The sequence below is a fragment of the Pseudomyrmex gracilis genome, unplaced genomic scaffold (genome assembly GCF_002006095.1).
Source record: "Pseudomyrmex gracilis isolate BER0280 unplaced genomic scaffold, ASM200609v1 scaffold_106, whole genome shotgun sequence".
NCBI lineage: Eukaryota > Metazoa > Arthropoda > Insecta > Hymenoptera > Formicidae > Pseudomyrmex > Pseudomyrmex gracilis.
In genome coordinates, this window is record NW_018020690.1 from 284,685 (window position 1) to 300,776 (window position 16,092).

General features: G+C 42.0%; 1 protein-coding gene across 2 annotated transcripts; it reads right to left on the reverse strand.

The window, feature by feature from the left end:
- Positions 1-163: 163 nt before the first annotated feature.
- On the reverse strand, positions 164-14,974 carry LOC109856052 (uncharacterized peptidase C1-like protein F26E4.3). Of its 2 annotated transcripts, none has more exons than XM_020430895.1 (8): positions 14,575-14,974; positions 2,898-3,202; positions 2,655-2,718; positions 2,378-2,576; positions 1,308-1,603; positions 817-1,016; positions 494-648; positions 164-364 (listed from the first exon to the last, which is right to left on the reverse strand). In XM_020430895.1, exons 2-8 carry the CDS (start codon positions 3,199-3,201, stop codon positions 245-247), a joined length of 1,338 nt encoding a protein of 445 aa, XP_020286484.1. In that variant the 5' UTR covers position 3,202; positions 14,575-14,974; the 3' UTR covers positions 164-244. The 2 variants fall into 2 exon arrangements, with proteins under 2 accessions (XP_020286484.1, XP_020286485.1); XM_020430896.1 differs by lacking the exon at positions 14,575-14,974 and adding an exon at positions 7,578-7,756.
- Positions 14,975-16,092: the final 1,118 nt, after the last annotated feature.

Consider the following 16,092-nt stretch of genomic DNA (forward strand, 5'->3'; position numbering starts at 1 on the left):
ACGTGTTTCTACATATGTAATGAGACGGTATACGGAGGCACTGGATCACATACTTTTGAACGTCCAACAATTTTTTTATCGTTTTCTCATCATCGAGACAATCGCGCGATTGCATACGAGAAGAGACGACGGAGATTCAATAAATGCACCAACAATTGTTATGACAATCGGATATATATACTAGTATTGCTTCTGTTTGTTTTCTTTTTTTTTTTGTTGTTTTTTAGTAATCCCTCCTTGTTTCTTATAATGTCTTCGCCCAGACCGCCAGCACGAACGACTCGATCTCGCACTCGTTGCTACCCTTCAAGATCTTAAAGAGTCCGTTCTGTCCCCAGTCGTAGCCCCAGGAGTTCGCGACCAGCTGAAACAGGCAAAATTTCGGATTTTTCACGTTGTGAAAAACTCGCAACTCACGTCTTTCGTCTCGTTTTGCGTCTTTCAACGCAAGTGGAGTTTGTTTTTTTTTTCTTTTTAAATGTGCGAAACTCACCCAGTACTTTAGCGGTGGACCGCGATAAGACGGCTCTTCGCCCCAGCCGAGTATTCTCACCGAGTGATAGCCTGAATCGTACAACTCCGCACTCCGCGAGTGCTTGTACACTCCGCTCTTGTAAACGAAGAAGTCCTGGTAGACTCTCATGGTGGCTGAAAAAAGAAAAAAAAAATACAACCGAACGTTATTTCTCAATACGCGCGCTCTTTGCACAAAATTACACTTTGATATTTCCGCGCTTATTTAGCATAAGCGATCGAAACTGTCTGATTTGAAATTTCGATTAGCAGCGTGTCGTCGAATCGTGTAACGACTTCTACCTTGCACGGGGCCAGAAGTCAAGATCTCCTGCATAATGTCGGTCTCGTTGCCCAGTCGATAGGCCGGCCCGACCTTGTACAGCTCCGTTCTCAGCGGATTCGGCGGGTTTCGACAACCGGCTCCTCTCAGATCGCTCCTCTTGTGTAGTTTGCACTGATCGTTCCTGCCGGTCCAAGGATAGCACTCCTCGTCGACCAGTCTGCAACAACAACACAAGTGATATATTAGAGCCCACGGTAGTAAAAATTTACTGTCGCGCGTGTTTCTTCACATCTTACAAAAGCAGTTAAATATGCAACACACAATTAAGTAACGCAAATAATTCTGAAAATTCTAAAAAATGTGAATATTAATCTTTGTTAATGATATCGTTAATGAAGAAATCGATTTATTTTGTATTCATAATGTGTACAAAAAAAAGAGAAAATTTAATAAAGATTAAGTGTATAAAAAATATACAAGTATTTAATTGTAAAAAAAAAAACAATACCCGAATTTCCTCATGTAGAGCCAGGCGCGGTCGAGATATCCGCCTCTGCAGCCTTGTTGTCCTCTGTTGTTGCAGGACAATAGATGCTGCGCGCTCAGATCGACGTCTTCGGTGCCTTTGCTCATGATCGCAAATCTGTCGGACGCGACGTCGGCCGTGGACACAGCCCAAGACGCGCCGCACCATCCCTGATCGTGAATGGGCGATACATCGCGCGGCCAACGTGTCCTAGAATCGAATTCCCGTGGGAGCGCGTCCGGATCGTAGATACGTCGCACTGGATTCATTTTATAAACCTGTGCCAAAAATTGTGCAAATATTTTCTTTTTCCAATGAAACGAAATCTTAATTGGAAAGGATTTATAAAAAATTTGTAAAAAAGAAAAACAAAAAACAAATTTTGTGGAGTGAAAGACGTTTTTTTTTTTGTGAAAAGAAGGTTTCTTTCTTTTGCGAGCTTTCCTTTCACAGAGACGTCACGAACTTTCAAAGGTCTAAATTCGACGTCGCCTGCAACCGACGTCGGTTTCCGTCAATTCGCGCGCTTTCGTATTCATAAAACCCCCGCGGCGCCGAGTGCAGAAAGAAGATTACTTTAGCCGTGGAAACTTTAGCCTTAGGTTGCACAAGCGGTGCAATTGACCTAATCTTTTCGAGGCAAGTTCGCGTCTATACGCTGCCGTTTTAAGAGGCACAAGGTTGCTGCCTCACTTCGAATTCATCGAGAAACTTCGTGCGAGAAACCCTCCCGCGCGCTAAAAATATTGTACACTTCTTACGGCGATCTTTTATAATTTATCTTCTCTCGCATATCAAATAACGCGCATACCCCGTTTGTTCGTTGTCGAAGAAAATGTTCCATGAATATATTTTGAGGGAATTTGCATGTTTCTCTTTCGTTCTTGATCAAGCGTTCTGATAACGGTTTGTAATTTTTACAATATTCACGGATTTTATCTAAAGTAAAGAGGTATATACATATATATATACATATATACATACATAGGGACAAAAAGAAAAGAGCAACACAGACTTCGAATGTGATAACGGTGATATTTTTAGATACTCACGGACTGAGACGGATTCAGAGTACCCAAACGAAGCTGCACGCCGTCTCGAAGCGTCCTTCCCCAGAATTCCGAGTAATTGCCCGGCTGCCATCCTAAAGTGGATCCTTGCAAGTTGACCTCTTCTATTAATTCCGGTTCAATCAGACATCGGTTCTCCTCGCAGAGCACTTCGGCGCGTTCGTTGAGCGAGGAACATTTGCTGCAACATAAAATATTCGAATACACAATCCATTCTCTCTCTCTTTATTTCACATCGAAAAATAGGTAAACGTCATACCACATTTTGCAATTGACTTTTAGCGTTTGTCCGTGATTGTACTCTCTCCCCTGGAAGAAACATCCTGAAATAGAAACACGTGAGTTTGAAAATAAAAGTTTATCTATACGTTAGACAAAAGTTTATTTGTACGTTATTTGTACTAAATACGTATGTTTGCAATTTTCATAGAAAAGTGGGAACATTTTCTAATAAAACTACACGATGCGTGTTATTTGTATATATTTATTGTTTTGTAAATACTTCTGAACGTCGCCGGCGGATCCGTGGTAATCGTGATATTTTTGCAATGACGCCAGTAATCCGGGCAGCAATCCTCTTCGCGAACCCGATCGCAGAAGTCGTCGCAGTAGCAATAAGTCTTGGTGATGTAATGTACCGGCGCGCTACACTCGTCCTTTCGTCCTGCGCAGCAACTGCCGGCGCGATACCTTGAGGCGCAGTACGGTCCCGGTGGCAGTCCGGAGTAGTCAGGTATACCTCTCGCAATAGAGGGCAGGAACACTAAGGCGATGAACACTAAATTCTGGCAGTGTGCGGTCCACATCCTGAAAAAAAAAAAAAAAAACGAATCGTCGCGTTCCCGACACAATAAATATCGATATTTTTCTTGAACTTACATATTTTATGTAAATATCTTTATTATATTATGTTCATTGTTATATTTTCGCGCGATTTTAGTACAAAGATTGTCATTTGAGATTTTTATATCGCGGTTTAATTTCGATTCGGATTATTTCGCTGATTTTCGCGTAACTTTTTAAATGTGGCACGACGATGTTCTCGCACGTAACTTGTTTCAGGTGTGTGCGGTATGTAGGGTTCGGTAACAGCTGGCAATTGACAACAACAATCGCTGCCAAGAGCTTGCGATGTGTCGGGGCCGCGTCATCCCGTCTGCTTTGGAACGACTTCAAGGCGTTGGCCGTTTGAATGCCGCACGATTTGTCATACCTATACGCATATTCTTCGAATAGGATATTATGATGGAAGTAGACTCGTCAGAGTCACTTGTGCAACGAGTCTCCGCATCTTTCGCCAAAAAACACAAATGAGACTCGATTCTTTTTGTTTCGTCAAGAAATTGAATTTCTTTGTTTCGACACCGAGCTCATCCTAACTTGCGCGCAAGTCCACGGATCATGTAGCTCTGAAACGAGTGTCCGAATCGGTTGCATTATAATATTGATGAAATTTACCAGACTGGAACGAGGATCGATGATTTTTAGCTTCCTGACCGCGCGCAAATCGCGTGCTTATTGCGTAACGATATCGATTTTCCAGCCGAGGTCGTGTTTATAATTAAATCTAAATATTTACTTTGCTAAGTTAGAATGAATGTCAAAAGTTTGTTTTTTTTTAACAAATATTTTATTAAAAAATGCGGATAAAACGGATTTACTGAATGAAATATGGTTTCAACAGCCACCATGTTTTCTGAAAATATTTTGAAGAATTTTTTTCTCTCAGAAAAAAATTAATTTAGGAAGAATCAAATATAAAAAGCAAGACGACTAAAATTGGAAAACATTTTTAATTATATAAAAAGCACGACACGACGGTAGCCGACGTGTTTCACAACGTATCTATAGTGCCACGTGTTCTACATACTTACGTGAAACACATCGGCAGCTGTTACAACACGTGAATGAGAAGACAAAGGATTGTGTCCCCGATCGCGAGCCGTTTTGAGAAGAGACGAGGGAGACAAACGCGTTTATTGAGAAGCGAGCAATTAATGCAAATATTGCGCACGGGAATGCGTAAGTAGGTCGCTCGCGTTTGACCCGTCTTTTTCTGTGAGACGTCACGGTCTCTCTCTCTCTCTCTCTCCGACGCAATAAAACAGCAATTTATTCGCATGTGACAAATCCGAATAAAAAAAAAAAAAATTTGCCGGAGCGAAGTAATAAAATATTCTTCTGTCTGGCAAAAAATTTTAATTAGCGCGATGGCAGGAGCAAACGAAAAGTCGTAAAACTCACATTAAGAGTCTCTCTGCGAGAATCGTCGCGTTTAATGAGAGAAATACGAAGGGGGGAATCTGTGACATCAGCGCCCTAGTTTTAATAAAGGGTGAGCTCGTGAATACATCTCAAATGATACACAGAAGAAATTAATTAAGAAAGAAATGAATTAAGAGGAAGATAATTTTGCATCTGCAAATTCTTTTTGCGCGCGAAGTTTGCATTTCTTTTCAGCATAAAAAAAAAATATATAACTGTATACAACGTAAAAAAAAAAAAAAAAAAAAAAAAAATTAAAATCCAGGTTTTTGCGCCGCTATCGAAACGTGGCGTTCATTCAGGCGCGAATTCGCGCGATGTGTCATCCGCGCGATAAAGCGATACGAGGAAAGCCGATCGGTCATCTGGGAAATGGAAGATAGACGAGAGTAGCGAATTACGAGCGTTTCGGTGATCAATCGTAAAGCAGGATTTCGTGCGTGCGCTTTCATCCGTCCGAGCTGACCAACACGCGAGCAATTTCTGGAGTTGGTCCAAAGTTGCATCATCGCGCGAAGTTTGATGTATCTCGTGATATCAGTCAGTCGAGCCGAGTCATCACGTCCGTGTGCGGCATCGCGATCGCGGAATAACGAGCGACACGCTGCTTGGCACGCCTCGCTCGGCGTCGTCATCGGCGGCTTTGTGAAACAGCGCGCGAAACATTTTCCCGCTATAGTCTTAACTCTCATCGCGATTTCGGATTTTCTCAAGTCGATAAAGGCCCCCGTTGCGATTTTTCTTGTGCGCGCAGAATGCACGAGCCGCGAAACGATCGCGCGACTAGAGAAGAAGAACGAGCCCGAACGGAATTTTAATGCATTCCAATATGAGAAAGAGTTAACAGAGCGGTTGGTTCACTTAAGCAGATGGTTCAGAAACTGGCGGGACTCCAGGGGAGTGTATTTCTAAGGTTACCAAGGTTAAGACACGCGCGGGCCCCGTTCCAGGGCTTCCGACGAAATCAACGAGCCTGCTCTAAAACCAGCCTTGAAAGCAGAGTCAATTTAAAGTCCCTTTATCGCAGGGATCGCAGATTGTATATTTTTAGCCGTCTCCTTTCTTCGGTGGTCCCATAAATTCTCTACCAGGGGTCGGGTCGGCGAGCAAAAGAAAGGAGATCGCATTCTGATAATCTCTCGTGCGTCTTATCTCGGAAGAGAGTAACACTCTCGAATAATCGATACAATTTTTCGATATTTCTATTTGAAGCAAATATTTTCGTGTGAAAACGGTGCGTTTATAGAGCAGTAATTGTTTTACATCTTTAATTCTTAATCGCGGAAACCGATAATTAATTAACAACCGATAGAATGAATGTGCTTTTAATCAATGTACAAGTGTCATCAGTCGCAATAGATCTGTTTTACATCAATTTTATTATCATTCAATTGGAATTCGACACGCGCGAAAATCAGCGGATATGTGTAACGAAGCGAATGAACAAACGCGATTTGCGTAACGCGAAAACCGCAACGGTCGGTTATCAGCGTCAATTATCCCGCCTGACAAAGTACTCTTGACCCGTTTAGTCCTATTAAGAGTAAGTTCAAGCAGTAGCCGCAATTTGATCCTTTCCACCTACCTACAGACAGACGGAATATCCGCGTAGAGACGTTATTTATCCGCGCGAGTCTCCTCCTTCGCGTCGCAACGCGACTGAAACATTATCTGACATTGTCAACGCGCGATGTTTCTGCATTTACGTAGTAATTGAGAACATTCTTTATAAACTAGATGCGAAATTAACGCGTAACTGGAAAACAAAATATGTAGTCGCCTATCGATGAAAGAAAAAATTGCCAGATTAGTGGCACATTAAACGGCTCATTGATCATCACGAAAATTGGTTTGCGTCAAAAGCGCGAGATTGCATCGCGACTACGTCACGAAGTGACTTATGTATCGATTGGATATTTGCGCGAGAGCCTGACGTCAGGGACCAAGATTACTCAATGAATGCACACTGTCAACGGATAGCTATGCAACCTTTATCGCCTTTAGTGCTTGTGTGACCGACTTTTCGATAAACAATCGAATTCAGAGAAGATGAGTACTGTCGTACGATATTTTTTTTTTATCTAATAAAGAAAACAGTCATTTCTGTGACATTATTGCGTACATACGTTTGACAACGATGGTTGAATTTCTCGGAGTGGCCGAAACTTCGGTTTAATTTTTCGACGAATAAAATCCTTCCACAATCGATCACGTGAAACAGATCTGTTTTGTTTTTCTCTTCACTTACGTTAGGTTCCCGCAAAAATTTTTTATTTATAGCGATTGGTTCTCTCACATTCTCGAAAAACTCCGCGTGTCTTTCGCCGCGATCGATTCCGAAGCAACGATGAACTCAGCGACGATGATAGCGAACGTGCCGCGGTGCAAGTAACTTACGGCTGTGATCAAATGCAACGCGCGTCTCTCATTAAAGCCAGAGGCCTTTAATATCATAATTGTAGATTAAATTCCACGGACATCGCGTCAACTAGCCGGTGATCCTAACTCGCCCGCGTCCATCGAACAGAAAGTGAATTAATGTAATCGTGTGACGTCACACCACCAATAGCTGTTTCCTCCGAGTCGTGGAAGAGCGTCGTATCGTCAAGGATGACACCTCGAATTTTTTTTTCCACAATACGGAGGGCGTATATAAAACCGTCATCTGTAGTGACTCTGTATGATTCACGTTCAAGTGACACAACGTTCGATTATTCGTTCGCGTCAGTCGATTGTCCTTCGAATCACTCGCTTGGAGGTTCTCCCTTTCCCTGAAAGAACAAAGGTCCGCGCTGTTCACCGCCGGATTTCTTCTGAATTAGTTTACAGATTTCAAACAAATCCTGTTTCCAGTCCTCACTAACAAAACTTAATTCACACGTTACAAGAATTTATTTTATAACAATTATTTATTTACTTCTTTCTCCAGTTTTGTTTGTTTTTTGTCGCAACGAAATGTTGTTCTCTTCTTAGACGATTTCACGACGTGACGTTACGTCGGGCTGAAGATTCTTCCAAAACGTACGAAATCTTCATGTATAAGCGAGAGCTCGCCGCTCGCCTGCGTTAAACAAGCCGGACGACACTTGCATATATTCATAAGGCGCGTAGCGCGTTCCGTAATCTCTGGCAGCAGTCTGACTATCAAGCAGCGTCGCTTAAACTTTATGACATAACGCGATATCAATGTACGCCGCGTCAACACGCAACTACGATAATTATTATGTATGTATGTATGAACCGGTGCGTAAACTTTCGCACATTATCTTTTGCAGAAAACTCGATGCCGTTCGTCGAAAAAAGAGTCTACGTGCTAATAACCTAGTTGTTTTAATTTTATTTTTTTTCAAAAGAAAATTATAAGAGTTCTCTGCTTTTGATCTCGATCCTGCGAGTATCTGTAAACTGTTTTTTTTTTTTATCTTTTTTTTATTTATTTATGCTATGTCTGGTGCATCTATTTCCGGAGATTGCAGACAGAGAGAGAGAAAGAGAAAAAGAGAGAGAGAAAGAAAATACGTTTTTGAGGAAGTCGATCGAGAATAAGGCGAAAAAATCTTGTGCGCGCGCTTTGCTTAGATATTTATGAATGCGATCGGACATTCCGCCGCCGGATATATCGGAAAAATAAACAGGTACACGTTGTGCGGAATCCCTCTGCTTTATATTCCGCTTCTGCTTATTTTTATGAGCCGCACGAAAAGCCGCGTAGCCGAGAAGAACGTATCGGAACGCATTTAAAAATCCTCGCACGCGCGCGCGCGCGCGCGAGATTCGCGTGATCCGTTTGTTTTTCGGCCAGGCTTGTATACGTATGCGCGAAACACACCTCTCTTCCTTGTACCGTTAGATTTCAGAAAACAAGCAGAATTCGGGTGTTTGACACTGTCGATCATCGAGATAACAACAGCGAGAACATATTTTTCTTTACGTTTGCGAGAGTCAAAAAAAATTTTTCTTCTTTCTTCTCTCGGGAGAAGATAGATCTCTCTTTTCAAGAGCGAATAAAATTTACGGCTCGTCTCAAGCTCCGCGGAGCGAACTGTCTCGGGTTCCCGATTTATAGGCTGACAGAGCAATTATTGCCAACGGAACATACACGCTATTATTGGCCTCTCGCAACTTACATACAACGGTTTATAACGGTTTCGTTAAAGGAGCCGCGTTTCTTCATGAGAGGAGCTTTCGACCCACGCGAATGGTCATCGTTCTCAAATAGAGATTCCCGGCGTGTGTCAAGACGGCACAGCGATCGCTCTCGAAAAGCTCTTCTTGCGTCAACATCAAGACGCGTGCCAGCCGATTTATGCTACTTGCCGTTAGAGTCGAACGAGAAACGATGTGCAATAAATGTCAAACGCGGGACCGGACGCGGCCAAGATTGCTTTTGCTCCACGTGCGCGCGCGCGCGCAACTATTATTGTATACAGAATTTTTATTGCGTCCCGCGTAATTTGTCTCTATTTTGTTTTTTTTTTTGCATCGCGAAATTTATTGCGGCGTCCCGACTAAAGCACTTCAGCAAACTGTCGCTTTAAAAAAAAAACAAACATTTTTCAAAAACTACATTTTTTTAAATTGTTATATCGAATTGCATCGCGTATTATTTATATTTTGTCGTATTTTGTTTTCATCTTGCGTTAAAAGTTCACGTTAATTGATCGGCTAAAAATATACGTATTTGTCCACGTTTTAAATTTGACGCAAACGGCCTTGGATTGCTTTTTTACTCTCGTTCTCCTTTTTTTTTTTTTTTTTTTTTAGCATATTGTCGGTATTTTCTCCCGCTTTTATTTGTTCTAAGCGTTTACTTACGCGCGTGCGATCCTACAAATTGTTAATACTAAAAATAACGCGCACGTCATATTCATTTCGGCGGCTCTCGCCACCGGATAGATGCGCATCGTTGCCCCAAATTCCGAGGTATTACAGATTGTTTGCGCTCAAACATCGGAAGGAGAAGTTGGTGGCATTTATATGGACGAGAAGTTTGGAGTTAGCTCGGTCTTGCACTTCTCTCGTTTGCGCAACATATATAATTCGACAATATTGATCTTCGCGAATTTATTCTCACGTGTGTAACATTCCGTTTGCGTACGCGCGTATTACTTGACGTTTACGTCGACGGGTATTGATACATTCGGAATATTTACGACATTTGAGAGAGAGAGAGAGAGAGGAATTTCTGTTAGGTCTCGAGAGAGGATTTCTTTAGGGAGAAGCAATTTCAACGCGTCGAACTCACACGTCGGCCTCGCACTTATTAACGTCGCGAACTGATTTATTGGACGCGACTAATAGCCGAACGTTTCTTAACAGCCGTTCAATGGCGGCGCTTGTTTGATAACGGCACATATTGCGATATAAACGCGTTCGGTTAACATCTGAGTGAGAAATAAAGTACCCATTCGCGTCGATTTCGCGCGGTAACGCGCGCGTTTACGATGATAATGACTACTCCACATAGATATAAGCATTCCAACTCTATCAGCTGTTAATCCTCGCAAGTGCTGATATACCGCTGAAGTAGTTTTATTATCTCTCTCCCACAACGTTCAAATATAATTACAAATAAATACAAAACATAAATTAAAAATAAATAATTAAAAATAAATATAATTTATTTCTCTCTCTGTGACAGCTCTTGTTGATCTCATTTACTTCAAACTTGCGAACTAATTTACGGAGTTGAAATTTGAAACGCACACCGCGATTGACAATTAAGTTGCACACACAGCAGGTAAATATAGCGATGACAATTCAGCGCCTGTCATTACTCAGTTTCATCGCAGGCAAGGGATATCCTCCTTTATCCCTCTCTCTTGCGGCGGAGATTGTCACGTAACGCTCTGAGAACAAAATTTCCTATTAATCAAGCGTCAATCGATTATAACTACCACGACACGGAAACTTCATTAGCTCGTAAAAGGATTATTACATTCTCGTGATTGCGATAATAAAGACTCACGATGATAGTTCAATTATCGTTCGCGAGACAATCGTTAAAGCGCTCTCGTATATGCGTGCCAGCTGATGATTATCGGGGAAATAGCAAACACGCCCGGCACACTGCCGCCGGTGAATCGCGATCTCGAGAAGTGAATTACATGTGTGAGCGGCAGTTTTTCTCGTCACGTGGAGAGTTACGTCGCGTTGCACATATGCGCCCGTGATTATGAAACTGACGTATGTCGCACATTACGTGCGTAGATTTTCGTCGATTAACGAGCGCGTTTAGGGATCGAAACTTATTTAGCGCAACGTTCGTCGCCTATCAATTTTTTTCTATATCGCAAAAAGTGTCTACAAAAAAAAAAATATACTTGGTCACTTTAGTGACACCTTCCACTTTTTAAGTATTTTTCCCAAAAATGCAGTGCGAAATACGTAACCAAAAAAGGTAAAATACTGTAGTTTCTTCGCACAAACAGGGTTTCTCGATTCGGCGTTTTTATCTGAGGAATCACATCCCTTTTTGCGGATTACGTCACGGTCCATATAAGGCCGACTTTTAGTACGGAGCACCGTACAAAATCTCGATGAACACGGTCGACGATAAGAAATCTCAGATCGACGTCGCGATTAATCTCGGCGTCAAAACTGTCACGACGACGTTCTCTCGTTAAACGTCCCTTGATAGTTAATTGTACAGTTCAGTTTTTTAAAAATCGAGAGAGAGAGAGAGAAAGAAAAAGAAAGACTGACCCATATTTCGTTCGTTGGATAAAGACCGTTTCATTAACAGGAGGGATTAGCGCCGGGATTTATTTACTCTCACTTACACCGTCCGTTCATCAAAAGGTGTTTACTTTTTGTCGCGACGCACGTCGCGCGGACAGAAAGATTATTAATACGATCGCTCGAATTAGAACACACAGAGTTGTCGGAAAGATGAGATTTCTTCGAGTCGTCGCCGTTTTGTTTTGATGATGCAACCGCAATACCCCGTGGAACTTTGAATTGCGTCCGTAAATTCCGACGCCCGACCATTCTTTGACTGCAACGATGTACGCAATGTCATCATTAAAAAGATACACAGCTAACAAATTGTACGTGAGTCATTCGTTTCGGAAGATGCGTTTCTCCGAAAATAGAGAGGCATTCTTCTCAAAGAAACAAAGCGCGCGCGGTTTTTACACAAAAAGAAGACGAAAACTCCAATTAAAATTTACATATTTTTTGTAAAATTTAAATTTTTTAAAATATTTTTATTTAAAAAAATTCTCGCACCGCTCGAGCCGAAAATAGATGGACGCGAAGGGTGGGAGCTTTGAAGAACACGTACTCGTGTGATACGCTCCATTTCGCCAAGGTTACATTCCATCAAGTGTAGGAGATAAGAAACGACGTGAGATATCGATCCCAAAAAAGTGTGTGATTCTTTAAAACCAAATCTATATTCTCAAAATGTATATTCTATATATATTGCGTTCTTCTCCCATGCGTTTGCTGAAGCAATCAGCACGCGCAAAACTCATCACAATTAGAGTTACTCTGCATATTCCTTTCACGTTGTCTTATTAAAAATATCATAGCGCGTGCTTCAGAAAATTTTCTTCCAGTTAAAGATTGTTTTTTAAAACCAAAGACCGGAATGTTACCACACCTTACTTCAAGAAATATATTCATAGAGCGTATATTGAAATTAAATCGCTCGATATGATGCCATTAAGATGTAAATAAGCAATATTTATGTAATAATTCTGACGTTTGCAAAAGTGACAAAGAAACAAAATGTGTAGAAAAAACAAAAAAAAAAAAAAAAAAAAAAAAAAAAAAAAAAAATCTCGAAAATCCGAGAGTAATCCCGATTTATTTCTTTTAAAACTTTTTCGAGTGTGCGACACGAATTCAGCCGAGACAGAGAGAGAGAAAGAATTTTAATGCCGACGATCTCTCTCGTGTCGCGGGGACACATTGTCGCAACCTTGTCGACGGCGTAACTTACGGGCTCCGCAAAGCCGGCCGTATCCATCTCTTGCTCTTAGACACGAAGAAGCGAGCGCTATTAATTAACTATGCGTTGCTGCGATGAAAGTTGCAAAATTACCATACGCGAACAATCGCCGCGCGCGTATAGCGGCAAGGCTGTTACACCGGACCGAAGAGAAGTTTGCGCGCGCGACGCGCGCAAACTCAGTGACATTTCGGAGCAAAACGATTTTTGATCGCTTGCTAATTTTTGTCTTTCTTTCACGCACTCTTATCTCTCGCCAAGTGTACACGTTCCCGCGCTCGTCTTCTAATCGTCGCGCGATATCAGTGGCATAAAATTACAAGTGATATGAATTACTCGACGTTGGCGCGAACGGATGTGTATAGAATCCGTCCGGTGAGAGGTACTCTCGTATTATGCTAAGAGTGCGAGACTTGATGAGACTTCCTTTTCTTGAAAAAGCACGCAGTCAGAGCTGCGTCTAGTAATAAAATAGAAAAAACGCGCGAGAAAAGACTCTCTCGCGGTGAATCTCGTCGCGACAAAAAAAAAAAAAAAAAAAAAAAAAAAAAACTACGCGAATTTAATATGTTTGCTTTCTATTCGTCGACCTCGTCGATCGTGACCGTCGCAGTTCGACGAGACGTATCTCGCTTCTGAATCTAACTACATTGACATAATTTGTGTGTAATAAACGAGACAAACAAATCGCTATTTAATCGCAACAGTATTCCCAGCAATAGGTCATGACATCAGCGTCGATATCGTCGTCGCATCGTACATTTGTCGAAATTTGCACAATAACGTAAACGTCCGTGTCGTACAAATGTAGCAAAGCGTATTTTTTTCTTTTCGTCGCTGACTTCATCATTAAGATCAAACGGGATTCCGGGAACACGCGCTCGGAATATCAAATTTCTGTGTGTTTGAACTGAAAAAGTGGAGCACGCTGAGACTGTCGATTAAAATAAATTATCTGATTACTCATATATAAGAGAAATATTGTTCAAACAAAATAACCTCTTCGACGAAATTGTCACGTTAATTAACGACACACACACACACACACGCGCGATATTGAAATGTTTGAGCTAAATTCCTCAAATTTCTTCACTAAAATTTCTCTCCCAGTATCGCAATTGATTTTTTATTTTCAAATAACACAAACGGAAGAATAAAATAAAGAGAATCGAGAATTTTATTACATTAAACCGCGCCAAGAGGTAAGTGGAAGATGACATTTTATCGCACGACTTATTATTTTTAATGATAAAAACAAAAAACATCTTCTCCGGAATGCGGTCAATCACGCACGTGCGAACGCGTTGTCTATTTTTGTAAAGAATTTTTTTTCAAGACAAGAATAGAATAATAGAGAAAAAAAATAAATGTTTTATTCGCGCTTATTTGCACTTCGTAATTTATTCGCGATGATGTCAGTGTCTGATAACGACTTGATAACAGACTTGAATTCAGCTTGTTATTATAATTAGTTATGCGAAAGAGAAGATCGCGTGGACGATCGTGAATAAAATTGCAACAACGAGAATGAGATGAATATTTCAGTATTAACAAGTTAACCGTTCAATCGCTCCCAATTGAAGCGAGATACTCGTTTTTTTTTTTTCTATCTTGACAGAAATTCACTCATTACTGATTCGTTTGATTGAGAAGTCGATCAGCTGTGTTACGAACGAAAATACTATGTTGAACTTTGCACACATTCAAACATCATTTCAACACAGTTCTACTAACATGTGTTTGACAGCAGTCAATCAAGCAGTGATGTTCTCTATGCAAGTCGCACAAAAGTTGACAGGTGCTCGCGCAGGGTTCAACAAATTCGATCTTTCGTCTTTCACTTTTCACTCTCGGAATCGATAAAAAAAAATCGACGTGCGCGCGCAATTTTCTTAACAATATATTACACACGCACATCATGTTTTTTACTTAGCTATGTATATATTGCACCACTTACTCGAAAACGGGCGAGATTCAGTCTGGTCCGAGGACTATCTTCTTCGACGAACGTCGGTTCGCATGTGCCTCGCGCGGTCGGGAACGATCCGCACCAAAGAAGAAAGACCGAAGAAGTCGAAAAAAAATGCGCGAAAAGGAGGCGGCCGAAGATGTATCAATGAATCGCCACCGATCGATCGCGATCGGGAAGGATCACCGGGAAGAGAGAGAAAGAGAGAGAGAGAAAGAGGGAGAGAAGGAGAAAAACACAGCCGGTGCTGGCGGCTCGAAAGCGCGAGCCTAACTGACCCGCGAGAGACGAGAGGTAAACGCAAGCTAAACTAAGTCTCGGTATCACAATTCGGTTCGAACTGCCACGAGGAGCGGAGAGCAGCAGAGCAGCACGGCCGAGCGCCATGCGAGAGGCGATAGATCGCCGGCTGTGCATGGTCCACCACCCACCGGATCTCTCCTCGCCGCGTCTTCCGTCGTCGTTCCCCGTCATCGTTCCCCGTCATCGCAGACGAGAAGATGACGAAGGCGCTACGATGACGGATACCGGAGGCGGAAAGGTGAATCCGCGGAATGCGTCGAAGCCGTGAATTGTGGGAGATCGCACAGCCGATATCTATGTGTGTGTGTGTGTGTGTGTGTGTGATCTCTGCGACAAAGAGTAAACTCAATTAATCTGAATTATTACCTTCACCTTTTACATTCACCGGCTTCTCTGCTCTTGTCAGGTTTCGATGAAGATCGATGAAATAAAATAAATGTAATATTTTTCTAAATTAATTACGTTACGGTAAAACATTTTGTTTTGAAGATGTAGGAGCACATATTTTTGGATCCAAGCTTCTTTAAATCCTTTCGAAGCGGAACCCCCGGGTGAAACCTATTTCTGGAGCCACCAAGGCAGTCCTATCGCCTTATCGGACACTTCTGTGCCGAAGTCGTATCGATAACTCTTTTTTCTCTCGCGCGACTAATCTCATTCGAGGCGTGTGTTGTATTAAAACGATAAAGGATCTCTGTGATTAGAAGTACTCATTTACGGTGAGCGTACTTGAGCCTTGAGATCAACTGATTTCTCTATATCGAGGGACACGCGCGCTCGACAGCCGGCAATTGAAATTGCGCTCTGGATCAGATCGGACGGGAGAGAAGAAATTTTGTGTGTGTGTGTGTGTGTGACGGATATGGAACGTGAGACGAATTGACGACGACGAGGAAACGCGTGCCGAAAATTCGTTATTGCGGTCTTTATTTTGTTCACCGGATTTCTCGAGCACTTCTTCGAGAAATTCGTCATTGCCGTGACGCGCACAAAGCCCGCGATGATTATTCCGCGAGAGAATAAACTCGCGAACCGAAACTTACGACGCCGAAAGACGGCGGTTTCCGCGAGAAAGAAACTACAAACGCGTCGCAAGAAGAAGCTCGATAATGGAAAATAGTTGCGCGAGAAATGGGGCGTGTGGTGTCGAGTTTTTCAAACACACACACACACAGCTGTTTCGCATTAGCGGCATGTGTCAAC